This window comes from Oratosquilla oratoria, chromosome 17, assembly GCF_046742065.1.
Source record: "Oratosquilla oratoria isolate Oo_2021 chromosome 17, ASM4674206v1, whole genome shotgun sequence".
Classification (NCBI taxonomy): Eukaryota; Metazoa; Arthropoda; class Malacostraca; order Stomatopoda; family Squillidae; genus Oratosquilla; species Oratosquilla oratoria.
In genome coordinates, this window is record NC_134793.1 from 59,905,441 (window position 1) to 59,925,730 (window position 20,290).

Here is a 20,290-nt window from a genome sequence, read left to right on the forward strand (position 1 = left end):
AATCCAGTTTGCTATTTCATCTGGTCCATGCGATTTTCTGACATCAAGATTACTCAGTTGTGTTAATATTTCATTCTTTGTTACTTCTATTTCTTCCATAGGGTGGACTTTCTCTTTCCATTCGTTCTCTTCAGGTTGTATGTTCTCCCTTGTAAACACTGATTTAAAATGTTTGTTCATAATTTCTGCCATTTCCATTTCCTCAGTGTATTCAACTCCCTCTTGTCTTAATTTCTCCAAGTCTTGTTTATTTTTCAGTTTATTGTTTACAAATCTGTAGAATAGGTTTGGTTGATCTTTACACTTTTCGATGACAACATTTTTCATATTTTCTCTTTTCCTCTCTGCACATTTGTACATATTCATTTCTATAACCGGTATATATTTTCCATTTTTCAGGTTTTCTGTCTTTTTTCCATCTGGCCCAGGCTTTGTCTCTTTTGTCTTTTAACTCCCTACAGCTTTTGTTGTACCAGCATTTTACATATTCTTTTTCTTGTTTTTGTCTTGGGACATACTTTTCCACTCCTTTTTTGTAAATTTTGTCAAAAATATTCCATTTCTCTTCTACTGTTGTTTCTTCTTTGTATATTTCATCCCAGTTTTCTTGTTGAAAGAATTCTCTTATTTTATCAAAGTTTTTTTTTTTCATACATCATTCTTCCTTTTCTATATTGCTCATTTCTTTTCATATATTTTTCTTCATCAAGTTCCATCAATCAATATGTGGTCACTTTTACTTATTGGTGTTTTATATTCAATCTTGTCCACTATTCTAGGTTCAGATGTAATTATCAAGTCTAATCTCGATGGTTCTTCTTCATTTCTATACCTAGTGTTCTCCTGTATCCATTGTGTCATTGTATGGTCAGTAATCATCTCAAGTAGAGTGTTTCCCCATGAGCCGTCTCCACCATTTAATGTCATTTCTTCTCAGCAGATTTCTTTGCAATTAAAGTCGCCCATCATAACTATTCTTCCTCCATCTTCCATTATTTTATTTAATATTATCTTTGTGTCCTCTAACATACTTTTATGTTCACTCTCCTCCCATGAAGCTGTTTTCGGAGGCACATAATTTATCACAAACTTTCTGCTCTTCTTATCTCGGTCTTCCACTTCTATCATAATCATCTCTACTGTGTTATTTCCATATATGACACCCCTCACATTTATATCCTTCTTAGTCAGGAACATAACTCCACCCCCTTGCTTTTTCTCTCTGTTTTTAATCCAATAATTAAATGCATTATGTCCTACACTGTTGGGTGGTAGTGGGCCTTTTAATTTTGTTTCTACAATTCCCATTATGTCCGGTTCTTTTTCTTTCAAATAATCATTCAGCTCATTCAATCCTGTTATTAATCCATCTATATTTGTGTAAGACACCTAGTTTTCTGCCACTTCCATTTTGTTCTCTGTTTCCCTTTTGTTTTTCTCTTGTATGTCGAACTGCCTTAGTTTCATATTCACTACTCTCCAGTAGAATCTCTCTTTCTCTGACTCCGTTCTGTACTCGTTTTTTTTTTCTTAGCTTCAAGTCTTTTCTGTTTTTCTTCCTCTCTTTCCCCTTTATTCATTTCCCTTTTTATCCATACCTTTTTATATTGATCACTTGTTGCTAGTTTCCCTGTTTTGGATAAGATATTCTCTGCCATCATTTGTGACCTGAATTTAATCTTGATTGGTTTGGTCTTGTCTGTACTATATTTCCCTAGCCTGAATTTTCCCTCAATTTCCTTCATAATTTCTGGTTCATCTTCCTGAACTAATTTTAGTAAACTGCTTACTTTTTCATTTTCCTCATTGGTTCTTGAGGTTCTATCTGGGTTATGTTTATCTTCCATTCCTAATATAATTATGCATTTCTTTTTATCAGCCAAGTCCCTTACTATATTCTCCTTCTGTCTCATCACTTTAATAACTGAGTCTTCAGTTTGTTCTCTCATTTACTGTTTAATCATGTCAGTAAATGCTACTTTACTGTTTTCTTGAATTGTCTTCCATCCCTCACTGTTTTCTTTATTATTCATCTTTAACTCTTCAAGGATAATGTGGATGAAGGTGAAACTGGGAAAGGAGATGTGGGTCTTTGTAAGTGCATATGGGCCGGGCAGTGAGAAGAGCGTGGAAGAAAGGGAGGCCTTTTGGATAGATTTAAATGAGTGCATAGAGGGTTTAGGAAGAAATGTCAATGTAATAGTACTGGGAGACCTTAATGCTAGGGTGGGAAATGGTCCAATCGATGGAGTGGTTGGGAAGTGTGGAGTTCCAGGAAAGAATCGTAGTGGAGAATTGATGGTGGAGATGTGTCTAGAAAGAGAGTTGATGATAGCAAATACAGTGTTTAGGAAGAAAGTCAAGCATAAGTACACATGGGAGAGGGTGGTGGAGGGAAGGGTGGTAGATAGAGCACTAATGGATTATGTAGTGGTAAATAGGATTATGATAGGAAGAGTTAAGGATGTACATGTGCTAAGGGAAGAGGGTGGGGGAATATCAGATCATTTTTTGGTGGAAGGTAAGCTGAGAGTGGAGGATAGATGGAGAAGGAGGAAAGGGACAAAAGGTAGGGAGGTTCTTAGAGTGAACTCCTTGAATGAAAAGGAAAAGGAGAAGGAGTACGAAAAGAAGCTGAAGGAGGAGTGGGAGGGAGTAAAGGATAGAGCAGAGATGGGGGTGGAGGAGGAATGGGGATGGTTCAAGGAGGGAGTCTTAAAGTGTGCAAGGATGGTGTGTGGAACAAGAAGGACAGGGGGAAATAGAAGAAAGGGTAGTGAATGGTGGGATGAGGAAACAAAGAAGGTTGTAGAAGAGAAGAAGCGAGCATTCACAGATTGGTTACAAAAGAGGACAGGGGAGTCATATGAGACATACAAAGAAAAGAAAAGAGAAGTAAAGCAAAAGGTAAAGGAAGCAAAGAGGAGAGCAGATGTGAAATGGGGTAGGAGTATGACAGAAAATTTTGAAAGTAATAAAAAGATGTTTTGGAAAGAAATAAAGAGAGGAAGAGGAGGCGAATCAAGTAGAGAAGAAAAGGTAAAAGGTACAGATGGAGAGTTGATAATGGAAGAGATGGCAGTGAGGGGAAGATGGGCAGAGTATTTTAGGGAGTTGCTGAATGTGAAGGAGGATAGGGAAGGAAAGATAGCTGCAGTGGGAAATGCGAAGAAAATGAGAGTTATGAATGAGGAAAATGGAGGAGAAATAAGGAAGGATGAAGTGAAGGCAGTTGTAAAGATGATGAAAGCAGGTAAGGCACCTGGTCTGGATGGATGTCATGCAGAATGTCTGAAAAAGGGAGGTTCAGTGATGGTGGACTGGTTGGTGAGGTTATTTAATGTTTGCTGGAGAGAGGGTAGAGTACCGGAGGACTGGAGTAGTGCCTGTATAGTTCCTCTTTACAAGGGAAAAGGGGACAAGTGTGAATGTAGTAATTTCAGAGGGATTAGCCTGTTGAGTGTAGTAGGGAAGGCTTATGGGAGGATCTTAATTGAGAGGATTAGGAGAGGAACAGAAGGAGTAATTGGTGAGGAACAGTGTGGATTTAGGACGGGTAGAGGTTGTGTAGATCAGATTTTTGTGGTAAGACAGATATGTGAGAAAGCTATAGGAAAAGGGAAGGATGTTTTTTGGGGTTTTATGGATCTGAAAAGGCTTATGAAAGGGTAGACAGGAGGGCACTGTGGGAGGTTATGCAGATATACGGGATAGGAGGAAAGCTTCTAGGAGCTGTCAAGAGTTTTTATGGGAGTAGTAGAGCATGTGTTAGGATTAGAAATGGAGAGAGTGAGTGGTTTGAAGTAAAGGTGGGACTTCGTCAAGGATGCGTTATGTCGCCCTGGCTGTTCAACTTATACATGGATGGGGTGGTGCGAGAGGTGAATGCTAGGGTAGTGAGTCAGAGATTGGAGATGGTTAAAGAAAATGGAGAAAAGTGGGAGGTGAGCCAGCTGTTGTTTGCGGACGACACTGCGCTTGTGGCAGGGTCAGAGGAGGGATTGAGGAAGCTGGTGGCAGAGTTTGGGAGAGTATGTGATAGAAGAAAGCTAAAGATAAATGTGGGTAAAAGTAAGGTGATGAGATGTACAAGGGGTGAAAGTGGCAGTAGACTGGAAGTGAACATTAAGGGAGAGCGACTGGAGGAAGTGGATAGTTTTAGATACTTGGGTGCAAGTGTAGCAGGAAAAGGTGGAGTGAAGGTGGAGGTAGAATGTAGATTGAGAGAAGCGAGTAAATGCCTTGGTGGTTTAAATAGTGTAATGAGGAATAGACATTTGGGAATGGATGCGAAGAGGAGACTGTATGAAGGAGTGATTGTGCCAACAGCACTGTATGGGGCAGAAACGTGGAACATAAGAGAAGAAGAGAGAAGGAGTTTGAATGTGTTTGAGATGAGGTGTCTGAGAAGTATGGTGGGGGTTACTAGGCTGGATAGCGTGAGAAATGAGGAGGTGAGGAGGAGAACAGGGGTGAAAAAGGAGCTGGGAGATAGGGTTGATGAAAGAGTATAATGATGGTAAGGACACATGGAAAGAATGAGTGAAGAAAGACTAGTAAAAGAGGTATGGAAGGCAGATGTGGAGGGAGTGAATACGAGGGGACGTCCTAGGATGAGATGGATGGATGGGGTGAAGGGGGCTTTGGGGAAGAGGGGAATGTCTGTTGAGGAAGGAAGGGAGAGGATGGAAGACAGAGGTGAGTGGAGAATGGTTGTATATGGATGATGCTGTGACTGCATGAGGAGGAATGGGCGGGGGGTGGGGGGGAGTATGTGTGAGTAAATTTGACGCAGCCCGAAGGGATTTCTCCCCGCCGTCGCCTCATATGCACAGGGGCATGGAGAGGGGGGGGTCGCCGATTAAATGAAGCGGCCTTGCTGTGGATGTACTGTGTCTTGCGACACTGCTTCTGACCCAGGGCGGTGGGCGGGGTGCAGGGATGACCCGTCATCCAATGGGTGCTCAGATGAGAGGAAGGGTGGGATGGGTGTGGAGTGTATATAGGGATGAAATGGGTGGGGGTGTTTTTATGCCTTTACCTTTTTGGCTACCTCCCTTGGAAGGGGGAAAAAGCCTTGGTATATGTATGTATGTATGTAACTCTTCATTCTCCTTTTTTACTTCTTTTAACTGTCTTTTTAGGTCTTCTATTTCCTTAGTTAAGTTTTTGTTCGCCTTCTCTAGTTCTTCCAAATTTTCAACCCTCTGTACAATGTTGTTAACATGACCGAACCTACACTGCTAGTCCTCGATCATCTTATTGACCTTCTCTTCTAGTCTTGTCAGTCGGGGGGGGGGGTTGTGTCCCCCCACCCTCTTTAAATCACTGGAAAATAATATTCTCATCACTTTCTTGTGTATTTCTCTTATCTATACTTGTAATGTTTTCATTTTTATTAAACATTTCGTCGTCACTCAGCTGGTCGGGGGGCCGTTTGTTTACCTTTCGCCTGTCTGCCTGGGCCAAGTCTTCTCCTTCCTCATTTCTTTCCATTTCCCCAACAATCCCTCCCCTTCTCCTCTTTTCCTACTTTCCCACTACCCCACGAGCAATTTCCCCCCACCCTGTAAATACAATAGGCACTTCCTTTGTTTTGGGATCCACGAAACTTCACTTTTCTTCAGAACGTCTTCTAAGCCGTCCGTTCGTTGAAGTGTGTGTATTTACCTAGTTGTATTTACCTAGTTGTATTTTACGGGAAGGGGAGCTATGCTCGTAGGGTCCCGTCTTCATATCTCATTTTATCTAAACTATTTTTAAATTCATGTATTGTTTTTGCACACACCACTTTCTCATCTAACTTGTTCCAACTGTCTATTACTCTGTGGGGAAAGCTGTTCTTTTTCAAATCTCTTCTATAGCTGTCTTTTTTTTATTTTCTTTCCGTGTCCTCTTGTATTTCTGTCATCCCATTTTATCAGATTCTCTCTATCAGTAATTTCTATGCCTTTCATGATTCTGTAAATAGCTATCAAATCTCCTCTCTCTCTTCTTTGCTCTAGTGTCTGTAGTTCAAGTTTTTCTAGTCTCTCTTCATATGATAGTTTTGAGAGTGTTGGTGCCAGTTTTGTAATTGCTCTTTGTATTCTTTCAAGTTTTTTTTATACATTTTTTTTGTACTTGGTGACCATATCGTTGCTGCATATTCCAATCTTGGTCTTATCAGGGTGATTAGGATTTTCCTCACCATTTCTTCATCCAGGTATGTAAATGCCACTTTGATTGTTCTTATTAAATTATAAGTTTCTCCAAAAATCTTATTTATATGTTTCTCAGGTGACATATTATTTATAACAATGACTCCCAGGTCCTTCTCATTTTCTACTTTTTTTATTCCTTCTTCTCCCAATTTATATGCTCCTGTTATTCTGTTTTTGCATTTTCCATATTCCATTATACTACACTTTTTTGTATTGAACTCCATCTCCCACTTCCTACTCCATTCTTGGACTTTATTTAGATCTCTCTGTAGCGATTCACAATCTTCTTCAGTTTTCACTCTTTTCAGTAGTTTTGCATCATCTGCAAAGAAGCTCATATAGCTTTCAATTCCTTCATCCATATCATTAATATATATAGCAAACATTATTGGGGCCAGAACTGTTCCCTGCGGAACACCGCTTATTACTTCATCCCATTTTGAGTGCTGGTTTCTTATCACTACTCTCATTTTTTTTTTCTTGCAAAAAGTCTTCCATCCAATTTAGTAGTTTGCCCTGTATTCCTCCTTCAGTTTCTAATTTCTTAAGCAACTTCTTATGTGGTACTTTGTCAAAAGCTTTCTTTAGGTCTAGAAATGCACAGTCCGCCCATCCATCTCTTTCTTGTATTATATCTATTAGCCTTGAATAGAAACATATTAAATTGGTGACGCATGATCGTCCTTGTCTGGTATCCAAATTCATTTTTGTTCTAAATATTTTACCCATCTACTTTTGATAATTCTTTCACAAATTTTTGCTATTGTACTTGTTAGAGAGACTGGTCTATAGTTGGTAGGTTCTTCTTTATTTCCTCCTTTATATATATAGGTACTATATTTCCTTTTTTTCCAATCTTCTGAAACTTTTCCTTCTTTCAAGGAACTGTTTAGTATGCTATGTATTTTGTCTGCCAGTTCATTCCTGCATTCTTTCAGAATCCAGTTTGCTATTTCATCTAGGCCATGTGATTTCCTGACGTCAAGATTGCTCAAGTGTGTCAATATTTCATTCTTTGTTACTTCTACTTCTTCCATAGGGTGGACTTTCTCTTTCCATTCGTTCTCTTCAGGTTGTATGTTCTCCCTTGTAAACACTGATTTAAAATGTTTGTTCATAATTTCTGCCATTTCCATTTCCTCAGTGTATTCAACTCCCTCTTGTCTTAATTTCTCCAAGTCTTGTTTGTTTTTCAGTTTATTGTTTACAAATCTGTAGAATAGGTTTGGTTGATCTTTACACTTTTCGATGACATCTTTTTCATATTTTCTCTTTTCCTTTCTGCACGTTTGTACATATTCATTTCTATAACCGGTATATATTTTCCATTTTTCAGGTTTTCTGTCTTTTTTCCATCTGGTCCAGGCTTTGTCTCTTTTATCTTTTAACTCCCTACAGCTTTTGTTGTACCAGCATTTTTCATATTCTTTTTCTTGTTTTTGTCTTGGGACATACTTTTCCACTCCTTTTTTGTAAATTTTTGTCAAAATATTCCATTTCTCTTCCACTGTTGTTTCTTCTTTGTATATTTCTTCCCAGTTTTCATTTTGAAAGAATTCTCTTATTTTATCAAAGTTTGTTTTTTTCATACATCATTCTTCCTTTTCTATATTGTTCATTTCTTTTCATGTATTTTTCTTCATTTAGTTCCAGTTCAATCAGTATGTGGTCACTTTCATTTATTGGTGTTTTATATTCAATCTTTTCCACTATTCTAGGTTCAGATGTAATTATTAGGTCTAGTCTCGATGGTTCTTCTTCATTTCTATACCTAGTGTTCTCCTGTATCTATTGTGTCATTGTATGGTCAGTAATCATCTCAAGTAGAGCGTTTCCCCATGAGCCGTCTCCACCCTTTACTGTCATCTCTTCCCAGCAGATTTCTTTGCAATTAAAGTCGCCCATCATAACTATTTTTCCTCCATCTTCCATTATCTTATTTAATGTTATCTTTGTGTCCTCTAACATACTTTTATGTTCACTCTCCTCCCATGAGGCTGTTTTCGGAGGCACATAATTTATCACAAACTTTCTGCTCTTCTTATCTCTGTCTTCCACTTCTATCATAATCATCTCTACTGTATTCTTTCCATATATGACACCCCTCACGTTTATATCCTTTTTATTCAGGAACATAACTCCACCCCTTGCTTTTTCTCTTTTTTTTTAATCCAATAATTATATGCATCATGTCCTACACTGTTGGGTGGTAGTGGGCCTTTTAATTTTGTTTCTACAATTCCCATTATGTCCGGTTCTTTTTCCTTCAAATAATCATTCAGCTCATTCAATCCTGTTATTAATCCATCTATATTTGTGTAAGTCACTCTTAGTTTTCTGTCACTTCCTTTTTGTTCTCTGTTTACATTTTGTTTTTCTCATGTATGTCGAACCGCCTTAGTTTCATATTCACTACTCTCCAATAGAATCTCTCTTTGTATGACTCAGTTCTTTTCTCGTGTTTTTTTTTCTTAGCTTCAAGTCTTTTCTGCTTTTCTTCCTCTCTTTCCTCTTTATTCATTTCCCTTTTTATCCATACCTTTTTATATTGTTTATTTGTTGCTAGTTTCCCTGTTTTGGATAAGATATTCTCTGCCGTCGTTTGTGACCTGAATTTAATGTTAATTGGTCTTATCTGTACTATACTTTCCGAGCCTGAATTTTTCCTCAATTTCCTTCATAATTTCTGGTTCATCTTCCTGAACTAATTTTGGTAAACTGCTTACTTTTTCATTTTCCTCATTGGTTCTTGAGGTTCTATCTGGGTTATGTTTCTCTTCCATTCCTAATATAATTATACATTTCTTTTTATCAGCTAAGTCTCTTACTATATTCTCCTTCTGTCTCATCACTTTAATAACTGAGTCTTCAGTTTGTTCTCTCATTTGCTGTTTGATTATGTCAGTAAATGCAACTTTACTATTTTTTTGAATTGCCTTCCATCCCTCTCTGTCTTCTTTATTATTCATCTTTAACTCTTCATTCTCCTTTTTTACATCTTGTAACTGTCTTTTTAGGTCTTCTATTTCCTTAGTTAAGTTTTTGTTCGCCTTCTCTAGTTCTTCCAATTTTTCAACCCTCTGTACAATGTTGTTAATATGACCGAACCTACGCTCCAAATCCTCGATCATCTTATCGACCTACACTTCCCTGCTTGTCAGCCGGGGGGGGGGGTTGTGTCCCCCCCCACCCTCTTTAAATCCCTGGAAAATATTCTCATCACTTTCTACTGTATTGCTCTTATCTATACTTCTAATCTTTACATTTTTATTAGACATTTCATCGTCACTCAGCTGGTCGGGGGGCCGCTTGTTTACCTTTCGCCTGTCTGCCTGGGCCAAGTTCTCTCCTTCCTCATTTCCTTCCATTTCCCTCAGCAATCCCTCCCCTTGTCCTCTTTCCCTACTTTCCCACTACCCCACGAGCAATTCCCCCCCCCCACCCTGTAAATACAATAGGCACTTCTCTTTGCGTTGGTATCCACGAAACTTCAATTTTCTTCAGAACGTCCTCTATGCTGTCCGTTCGTTGAAGTGTGTGTGTGTGTGTGTGTATTTACCTAGATGTATTTTACGAGAAGGGGAGCTATGCTCGTGGTGTCCCGTCTTCATATCTCATTTTATCTAAACTGTTTTTAAATTCATGAATTATTTTTGCACATATCACTTTTTCGTCGAACTTGTTCCAGATTTCTATTACTCTGTGGGGAAAGCTTTTCTTTTTCAGGTCCCTTCTATAACAGCCTTTCTTGATTTTCTTTCCATGTCCTCTTGTATCTCTACCATCCCATTATATTAGATCTTCTCTATCAATAGTTTCTATGCCTTTCACGATTCTATAAATAGGTATCAAGTCTCCTCTCTCTCTTCTTTGCTATAATGTCTGTAGCTCAAGTTTTGCTAGTCTATTTTCATATGATAGTTCTGAGAGTGTTGGTGCCAATTTCGTAATTGCTCTTTGTATTCTTTCAAGTTTTGTTATACATTTTTTTGTACTTGGTGACCACATCGTCGCTGCATATTCCAATCTTGGTCTTATCATAGTAATTAGTATTTTCTTCACCATTTGTTCGTCCAGGTGTGTAAGTGCCACTTTGATTTTTTCTATTAATTTATAAGTTTCTCCAAAAATCTTGTTTATGTTTTTCAGGGGACTTATTATTTATAATAATGAGTCCCACGTCCTTCTCATTTTCTACTTTTTTAATTTCTTCTTTTCCCAATTTACATGATCCCACTATTCTTTTTTTTCCTTCTTCCAAATTCCATTATACTACACTTCTTAATATTGAATTCCATCTCCCACTTCCTACTCTATTCCCATACTTTATTTAGATCACTCTGTAGCGACTCACAATCTTCTTCAGTGTTCACCTTTTTAAAAAATTTGGCATTATCCGCAAAGAAGCTCATATAACTTTCAATTCCTTCATCCATATCATTAATATATATAGCAAATATTATTGGGGCCAGAACTGTTCCTTGTGGAACACCACTTATCACTTCATCCCAATTAGAGTGTTCATCTCTTATCACTACTCTCATTTTTCTTTCGTGCAAGAAGTCTTCCATCCATTTCAGCAGTTTGTTCTGTATTCCTCCTGCAGTTTCTAATTTCTTGAGCAACTTCTTATGTGGCAACTTATCAAAAGCTTTTTTTTCTTTTTATCTAGATATGCACAATCTGCTCATCCATCTCTTTCCTGCATTACATCTACTAGCCTTGGATAGAAGCATTAAGTTTGGGACGCATGATCGTCCTTGTCTAAATCCAAATTGCCTTGGATTTAGTACTTTTTTTTCCCAAATGCCTTACCCATCTAATTTTGAGGATTCTTTCACAAATTTTAGCTTTCGTACTTGTTAGAGAGACTGGTCTATAGTTAGTAGGGTCTTCCTTGTTTCCCTCTTTATATATTGTTACTATATTTGATCTTTTCCAATCTTCTGGAACTTTTCCTTCTTTCAATGAACTGTGTATTAGACCATGTATTTTGTTTGTTAGTTCATTCCTGCATTCTCTCGAAATCCAGTTTGCCATTTCATAAGGTACATGCGATTTTCTGACATCGAGATTACTCAAGTGTTTCATTATTTCATTTCTTGATACTTCTATATCTTCCATAGGGGGAACTCTCTAGGTTGTATGTTCTCCCTTGTAAAGACCGATTTAAAATGCTTATTCATAATTTCTGACATTTCTATTTCCTCTGTGTATTCGCCTCTTCCTTGTCGTAGTTTCTCTAATTCTTGTTTGCTTTTCAGTTTGTTCTTTACAAATCTGTAAAATAGATTTGGTTGGTCTTTACATTTTTCTATGACATCTTTTTCGTATTTTATCTTCTCCTCTCTGTGCACTTGTACATGTTCATTTCTATAACTAGTATATATTTTGCATTTATCAGGTCTTTTGTCTTTTTTCTATTTTATTCAAGCTTTATCCCTTTTGTCTTTTAACTCCCTACATCTTTTGTTGTACCAGCACTTTACATATCCTTTTCCTTGTTTTTGTCTTGGCACATACTTTTACACTCATTCAAAATACTCCATTTCTCTTCTACTGTTGTATCCTCCTTGTTTATTCTTTCCAAGTCAGCTTTTTGAAAGAATTCTTTCATACTGTTAAAGTTTGTTTCTTCATACATCAATCTTCCTTTTCTATGTTCTTAGTTTTTCCATGTATTTTTCCTCATTTAGTTCCAGTTCAACCAATATGTGGTCACTTTTACTTATTGGTGTATTATATTAGATCTTGTCCACTAATTAGGGTTCTGATGTGATTATTAGGTCCAGTTTCGATGGTTCTTCCTCATTTCTATACCTAGTATTCTCATGTATCCATTGCGTCATTGTATGTTCTACAATCATATCAAGTAATACATTTCCCCATAGGTCGTTTCCACCCTTCACTGTCATCATTTCCCAGCAGATTTCTTTACAATTAAAGTCACCCATTATAACTATTCTTCCTCCATCTTCCATTATCTTATTTAGTGATATCCTGGTGTCTTCTAACATTTTTTTTTTTTCTCTCTCTTCCCACGAAACCGTTTTTGGAGGCACATAATATACTACAAACTTTCTGCTCTTCCTATCCTTGTCCTCCACTTCCATCATAATCATCTCTACACTATTCTTTCCATATGTAATTTTCCTCACATTTATATCCTTCTTAATCAGGAACATGAGAAATATAGGTGAAGCTCGGACTAAGGCCACAGCTTAGTGGAGCTTATGGTTGTAGCTGGACGTGGAGCCTAACGTCAGCCAGGCGGTAGCAGATGATGATGGCAAGGCTCGATGGGACAGCTAGAAGACTGGACGAGATGTAGTTTGTGCGCTGGTCAGTCTGGTCAGTACTGTTCTGCCCATCTCGGCGAAACGCCGACCTTTTAAGGGAGGCTGGCGGGAACGTGAGGAGCTTTCCAAGTTCCTGATTGGCTGACCGCTGGCTGGTAGAGACACTCTTGCGAACTACGCTTGCCAACTACAGGAACTTGAAGATTTCTTTGATCAGTGTGACGGGTCGTAGGATGCATCACGTCACTACACCACTCCCCCCACTCTTCGAAAGCGGGCGTCGAGGAGGATAGTGAGCGACGCGCGCGATGTACTTGAACCGGTCTGACCTTCGGATCAATCGCCCCGAACGAGTGGTCATGCCGTCAGGGGGCATGTCTGGCGAGGAGGGCCTTGATGGAGGGGGGCTCGAGTGCAGGGTGGTGTTATCGAGGTCGGAGGCCTGGTGATGGGAGGTCGGTTGAGTATGGAGCTGTGGAGACATAAGGCTGGGTGAGAATTGTTGCATTGCATGGTAGAGCGGGGGCGTGGGGTGGGGAGGATCTTGGGGGGGGGGGTGCCGGGAACAGTTGTAGAAGGGTGTGGTTGTGGGATAGGAGAAGGATAAGGGTTCGCCGTCGCGTACGCGTGATCTGTGTGAGTTTGGGGGGGGCTGCTGCAGGTGCTGTGGTGGTGGGGAGTTAGGGGCAGGAGGGGAGTATTGGTTTGGAGGGGAGTGTGTTTCGGGGGGTAGGGAATGACTTGGTTCGGTGGTGAGGATGGGGTTAGGACCATGTTGTAAGAGGTATTGTAGTGGCCCTGGAGGTTTGGTAGGGGAGTGGTGGGGAGGTGGGCCGGCTTGAGCCTGTCGATGGAGACGCGATCCGGTTTGGCATCTCGGTTGATCACGAAGTGTTTTGTTGATCTGGTGAGGACTCGGAAGGGGCCATCGTATGGGCGTTGAAGAGGAGTTCGTTTGGAGTCTCGCCTGAGGAAGACGTAGTCACTTGTAGACAGGGCCGGGGGAAGGTGCTCCGGTTGAGGTTGTGGTGGGCGAGGGGAGGTTGGACGGGTGTTGGCGAATGTCTCCTTGATAAGTTGGAGGAGGGCGTGACGGTCAGGATCGCCGACGGCAGGCGTGGCAATTTCCCCAGGGAGGCGAAGGTTCTCAGCGTAAAGTAGCTGAGATGGGGAAATGTCGTTGTCGACCTTTGGTGTGACGCGGATCGTGAGAAGCACCAGGGGAAGGGCGTCGACCCAGTCGCATGAGGGTTGTGCCTTAAGCGACTCCTTCAGTTGGCGGTGGAACCGTTCCACGAGTCCATTGGCTTGGGGGTGGTAAGCGGTAGTCCAGTTGCGTTTGGTGCCCAGGAACCTGAGGAGGCTGGACCATAGGTCAGATTCGAACTGAGGGCCCCTATCGGTGACAATGATGTGAGGTGCGCCGAATCTGGATACCCAACCGGAGAGGAAAGCACGGGCGGTCGTCTCGGCGGATATATCCGGAAGGGGGATCGCTTCTGGCCACCTGGTGTACCTGTCGATACACGTAAGGAGGTAACGCATGCCACGAGAAGGCGGAAGGGGGCCCACAATGTCCACATGGACTGACTGGAAACGTGCCGTGGGTGTAGGAAAACGCTGGAGTGGTGCGTGGACGTGGCGCGTAACCTTGGCCGTCTGGCAGGGGAGGCAGGTCCGGGTCCATTGTCTGACATCCTTGTTGATGCCTGGCCAGACGACTCGATCCGTGATGAGGCGTTGTGTCGCGCGGATGCCCGGATGACTGTGGTCATGGAAGGAGGAGAAGACGTCCTTACGGTGGCAGGCGGGGATGTACGGGCGGGGTTTGCCTGTGGAGACGTCACACCACAATGGTACGGGGTTGTTAGGAAGCCGTCTTAGCTGTAAGGATGAGGTGTCGTGCATACGTAGGAGGCGGAGTTCACTGTCGTTATTCTGAGATGCGGCGATGCGTGAGTAGTCTATGTTGTGGTCAGGGAGGATGCTGGAGGTGATTCTAGATAAGGCGTCGGCCACCTGGTTATCCTCTCCCTTGATATACTCAACTCGAGTATCAAATTGGGAGAGGAATGACAACTGCCGGGAGACTCTTGGGGAGTGATGGTCGGAGACCCTGTCTATGGCTAGCAGTTCCCTGTCAAAGGCGCTGTAGCGAATTTGATGAGGACCCAGACGTTTGGAGAAAAAGGCGATAGGCTGGAGCTGGCCGTTGATCTTCTGTTGGAGGACGGCGCCAATTGCTGAGGAGGAGGCATCGGTGGTAAGGAATGTGGGGGCGTGAGCTACTGGGTAGGACAAGCGGGCGGCCTCAGCGATTGCCGCCTTGACTTGCCCGAGTGCTTGGGTCGCTTCGGAAGACCACTTCACAGGTTTGACCGACCGCTTGGAATGGTTCTTGGTGAGGTCGTTCAAGGGAGCGAGTTTTGCAGCTGCGTCGGGAACGAATCTATGGTAATAACTGACGATTCCTAGGAATCATCGGAGCATTTTGATGGATGTTGGCTGTGGGAAGTCTTTTATGGTGTCGATTTTTTGAGGGAGAGGATACAGCCCTGCCGTTGAGATACGGTGTCCGTGGAAGTCGAGAGATGAAACTCCGAGGAGACACTTGGACGGGTGTACCCGGAGGCCATAATCTTGGAGGCGGCGGAAGAGAAGGCGGAGGTGTTGGCGGTACTGGTCGTGAGTATCGGAGGCTACGAGGATGTCGTCGATGTAAACGGTGATGAAGTCGACAAAGTGCCACACCAGAGACTACTAAATAAAATGAAAGCCCATGGCATAGGAGGAAAAGTGTTAGAATGGATTAGAGCTTGGATTAGTAACAGAAAGCAACGGGTCACCATAAATGGAATAAAATGTAGGTGGGGCAATGTTACTAGCGGGGTCCCCCAGGGCTCGGTTTTGGGTCCCTTGTTGTTCATTATGTATATAAACGACTTGGACGAAGGGTTAAATAGTGATGTTAGTAAGTTTGCGGACGACACTAAAATAGGACGCCTAATTAGGTCAGGAGATGATGCCCAGATTCTGCAGGATGACCTTAATAAGCTGTTAACATGGTCGGTGAAATGGCAAATGAACTTGAATATCTCTAAGTGTAGTGTGTTAAACATAGGGCTACACAACCCCGAAAATAGATACAACTTAGATAAGACGTTTTTAGAAAAATGTGAGTGCGAGAGGGACTTGGGAGTTGTGGTGAGTCCGGACCTTAAAACCAGGAAGCAGTGTATTAGCGCCAGAAATAAAGCTAACAGAGCATTAGGCTTTATTGCTAGGATGGTAACGAATAGAAGTGCAGAGGTAATTATTAAACTCTATCTAGCGATAGTTAGACCCATCCTTGACTATGCGGTACAGTTTTGGTCTCCGTCCTACAGAATGGACGCAAATTCACTAGAATCAGTACAGGGAAGAATGACCAAAATGATACAAGGACTCAGAAATTTGCCTTACGAAGAGAGGCTTAGGCACCTAAACTTACACTCTCTGGAAAGACGCAGAGTGCGGGGTGATCTAATAGAAGTGTTCAAGTGGATCAAAGGCTATAACAAGGGTGATGCAAACAAGGTCATCATAATAAAACAACAGGGCAGGACTCGCAGTAATGGGTACAAACTGGACAAATTTAGATTTAAGAAGGAAATAGGCAAGAATTGGTTTACTAATAGGGTGGTCGATGAATGGAATAAACTTAGTAACCATGTAGTTAGCGCTGAAACTATCAGTTGTTTTAAAAAACGATTAGACAACTTTATGGATGGGGATGACAGGTGGTGATGGATACGGAGCTGCCTAGTGTAGGCCTTATGGTCTTTTGCAGTCTCCTTTATTTCTTATGTTCTTATGTAATGTCTGGGCGGCATTCCGGAGGCCAAAGGCCATCATCTTCCATTCGAAGAGGCCGAACGGAGTGGCTATGGCTGTCTTCTGGACGTCTTCCGGCGCTACAGGGATTTGATGAAACGCCCTGACCAGGTCGATCTTAGAGAAGACCTGTTTCCCGTGAAGCTTGAAGTGGAAGTCCTGAGCGTGAGGGATGGGGTAGCGGTCGGGCTTCGTGATGCGGTTAAGTTGACGGTAGTCACCGCAAGCCCGCCATTGGTTGGGCGGTGGGGGTGGCTTGGGAACCATGTGGAGTGTTGATGCCCAAGCACTCACCGATGGTTGGATGATGTCCTGGTCTAGGAGTTCTTGGTTTTGCTGTTTGGCAGCGGCCAACTTTTCTGGGGAAAGTCGTCGAGGCTTGCTGTATACTGGCGGTCCAGATGTCTGGATGTGGTGCATGATGTTGTGAGGGGTGGTGGTGGTGTTGGTTTTGTCTGGCGATGTTAGCTGGGGAAACTCCTGCAGGATGCGTGCATAATCGCCATCGGGCTGGAGTGACGATATCTGGTGGGAAGTTGCGTTAGTGGTGGTTCCTGGTATGCTTGTTGTGCCGTGGTACAAGCAGTTGTCCTTGGCGCTAACTACCATATTCGCTCTCTGACTCTCGTGCCGTTCACACCCTCCGCTCAGCGCTCCCTACGAGAAAGTAATTCAACATGGCACATACAAGAAACAGCAACAGCTCCAAGAAACTTGAAGATATGGTGGAGAGTCTTGTGAAAGCAAGAGAAGAGGACAGACAGTTCCTGATGCAAGCAAGGAAAGAAGACCAACAGTTCCTAAGCGAGTTGAAAGAGATAGTTAAACAACAAAGGCAGGAGATACAATATCTCAAATCGACTGTAGTTAATCTCCAAGCTAGAGTGGAAGACCTAGAGCAGTACACGAGGAGAGAAGATATAATCATCAGTGGTTTAAAGATTGTGAAAACGTATTCGGAAGCTGTGAAAGGTGACTCCGACTATAGTGCAGATAACAGTGGTCAGAACATTGTAGAAAATCAAGTGATCCATTCTCTAAGTAACAAGGGAATACAGATCAGAGACACAGAGATATCAGCTTGCCATACACTGGGAAAAAGAAAACAGGACGGTACCCAAAATGTGATCGTGAGATTCGTTTCAAGAAAGTCGAAGGTGAACGTGCTGAAAAACGCCAAGAAATTGAAGGGGACGGGCGTCTACGTGAATGAACACCTGACAAAACGAACCGGAGAGATTGCCAAAACAGCACGCGACATGAGGAAACAAGGGAAGATCATCTCGACATGGACAAGAGACTGCAAGGTGTATATCAAGTGCAAGGATGAAAAAGTACATCAAGTAAGTAATCTTGAACAATTAGTTGAATTTCAATAGTTCACATTCCTTAATCTTCTAACACAAACATAACCATGAACACTACAACTAACACAAAAACTAAAACAAACATATCAAAAAACTGTTCTTCATGCCATACCCTTGTCCCTACCAATCACCTCAAATGTACATTATGCAAACATTTATATCATTTCATGTGTGCAAATATACCCGTAAATACTGCCAAAAATAACCCCAATATTTTCAATAACTGGTTCTGCCTAGACTGCTCAAAAACATTTCCCTATCATGCCATCTCAAACACAGAAATTAATATTTTGTTTTCCGCGCCAAATCTCGCATCAAAAAACCCAGATGTATATACCGCCATTAAGAAGTATAAAGAAATAGACAAAGTATCAGAAAAGGAATTTTCGATATTTAATCACAATAATACCCAAATTGACCCCGAATTAAATTTTTACTCAAAACTAACAAAAGACAGCGATTACTATAGTGATACACAATTTGACACGGTATTTCGTGATATTGATGGTTTCACACTAATTCACATCAATGCAAGGAGCCTAAACGCCAATTATCAGAAAATTGACTGTTATCTCAAGTTACTCAATAAAAGCTTTGACGTTATAGTGATAAGCAAAACATGGATTGACCCAGGATGTCTAGTAAACTTCTTACAAGACATCATCTTACAAGACATCATCTTACAGTGCTAATAGACAGATCCAAAAAGGCGGCGGAGTCTCTATCTTCATAAAAAAATCAATTTCATGCAAACTAATAAATCAATCCACTAATTCGTATGAAAACCTATTTGATTGCGTAGCTGTTGAGATTTTCAGTAAAACTAAAGAAAAAATACCATCATAACAAGTATTTACAGAAAGCCAGGCACAAACATCAATGAGTTCACAAATATGCTTGAAGAAATCATAACTCCATTTAGAAATAAAAATCTATATCTCTGTGGTGACTTCAACATAGATTTACTTAAGTATGAGACTCATGAACAAACAAGACACTTTACAGATATGATTTTCTCTTTAGGTATATATCCTTTGATAAATAAACCAACCCGAATAACAAATACAAGTGAAACATTGATAGATAACATTTTCACCAATATTGTAAACTCCGAGATTCATAGTGGTATCTTAATAAGTGATATAAGTGACCATCTACCGGTATTCACTATCAGTCCAAAAGAAATGCACTGCATAACAAAACCCAGAATTGTACTTAAACGTAAAATTGACGAAAAAGATATTGCAAAATTAAATCAATGCTTAAAAGAAGAAAATTGGGATCAGGTTTACGAGTCAGAAAATGCCAATCTATCATATAACGAATTTGTAAGCATTATCATGAGAAATGTAAACAAATGCTGCCCAGAGAGAGAAGTAGAAATAAAACCACTTAACGTAAACTCAATACCATGGTTTACAAACGGTCTTAAGAACGCGTGTCGAAAGAAAAACCAACTTTACAAGAAATCAATTCAAAGCAAGTCCTTGACAGACGAAAACAAATACAAAGTGTACAAAAACAAACTTACAACAATTTTACGCAACTGTGAAAAAAAAATACTATGACACACTGCTTGAAGGTTATAAAGGTAATATAAAAAAGACATGGGAAGTAATAAACAACTTAACTAGGCACAAAATTAATAACACCAATGAATTCATAGACATTATTAAAAAAGGAAAAACTAAAAAAGAAGTGGCAAACGAATTTAATGAATTTTTCTCCCATGTAGGACTTAACCTCGCGAAACAAATAAAGACAACACATCAAACTTACGAGACATTTTTGAAACACCGAATAAATAACACTATGTTTTTAAAAACCCGTCACGGAAAACGAACTTATGAACACAGTAAAATCAATGCAGAACAAGAAATCACTCGATTGCACAGGAATCAATATGAACCTCATAAAACAAATTATGCCTATCATCAAAGATCATTTTCTGACAATATGCAATAAATCATTTGAACAAGGGATATTTCCAGATGCAATGAAAATAGCAAAAGTAATACCGATATTCAAATCAGCCGACAAATCAAGTTATAATAACTATAGACCAATTTCACTATTACCACAGTTTTCCAAAATTCTTGAAAAGTTATTCACAATTCGCCTTGACTCATTTCTAAAAAAAAAATGACGTCATTTACCATAGTCAATATGGATTTCAACGAAATCTTTCAACGTCTACAGCAGTAATGGAATTAATTGAAGAGATAACTAACAATATAGAACAAAAGAAAAAGACAGCCGGCATATTTATTGATCTTAAAAAGGCATTTGACACAGTAAATCATGAAATCCTAATTCGAAAGGCCGAATACTATGGGCTAAGAGGTAAAGTTAATGACTGGTTAAAAAGTTATCTAAAAAACAGGAAATAATATGTGGCCATTGAGGAAGAAAGATCACACATTCCACCAGTTACATGCGGAGTACCTCAAGGTTCAGTTCTAGGACCCAAACTATTCTTACTATACATTAATGACATTACAAATGTATCCAACCTTATGAAATTTATACTGTTCGCCGACGATACCAC

General features: G+C 40.6%; 1 protein-coding gene across 2 annotated transcripts in view; it reads left to right on the forward strand.

The window, feature by feature from the left end:
- Positions 1-16,752: 16,752 nt before the first annotated feature.
- The window catches only part of LOC143034207 (uncharacterized), a 4,652-nt gene continuing 1,114 nt past the window's right edge, over positions 16,753-20,290 (forward strand). For both annotated transcript variants that reach the window (XM_076200149.1, XM_076200150.1), the window contains exon 1: positions 16,753-17,718. In XM_076200149.1, the coding sequence (XP_076056264.1) occupies positions 17,053-17,718 (666 nt within the window). In that variant the 5' untranslated portion in view covers positions 16,753-17,052. The remainder of the gene's footprint in view (positions 17,719-20,290) is intronic.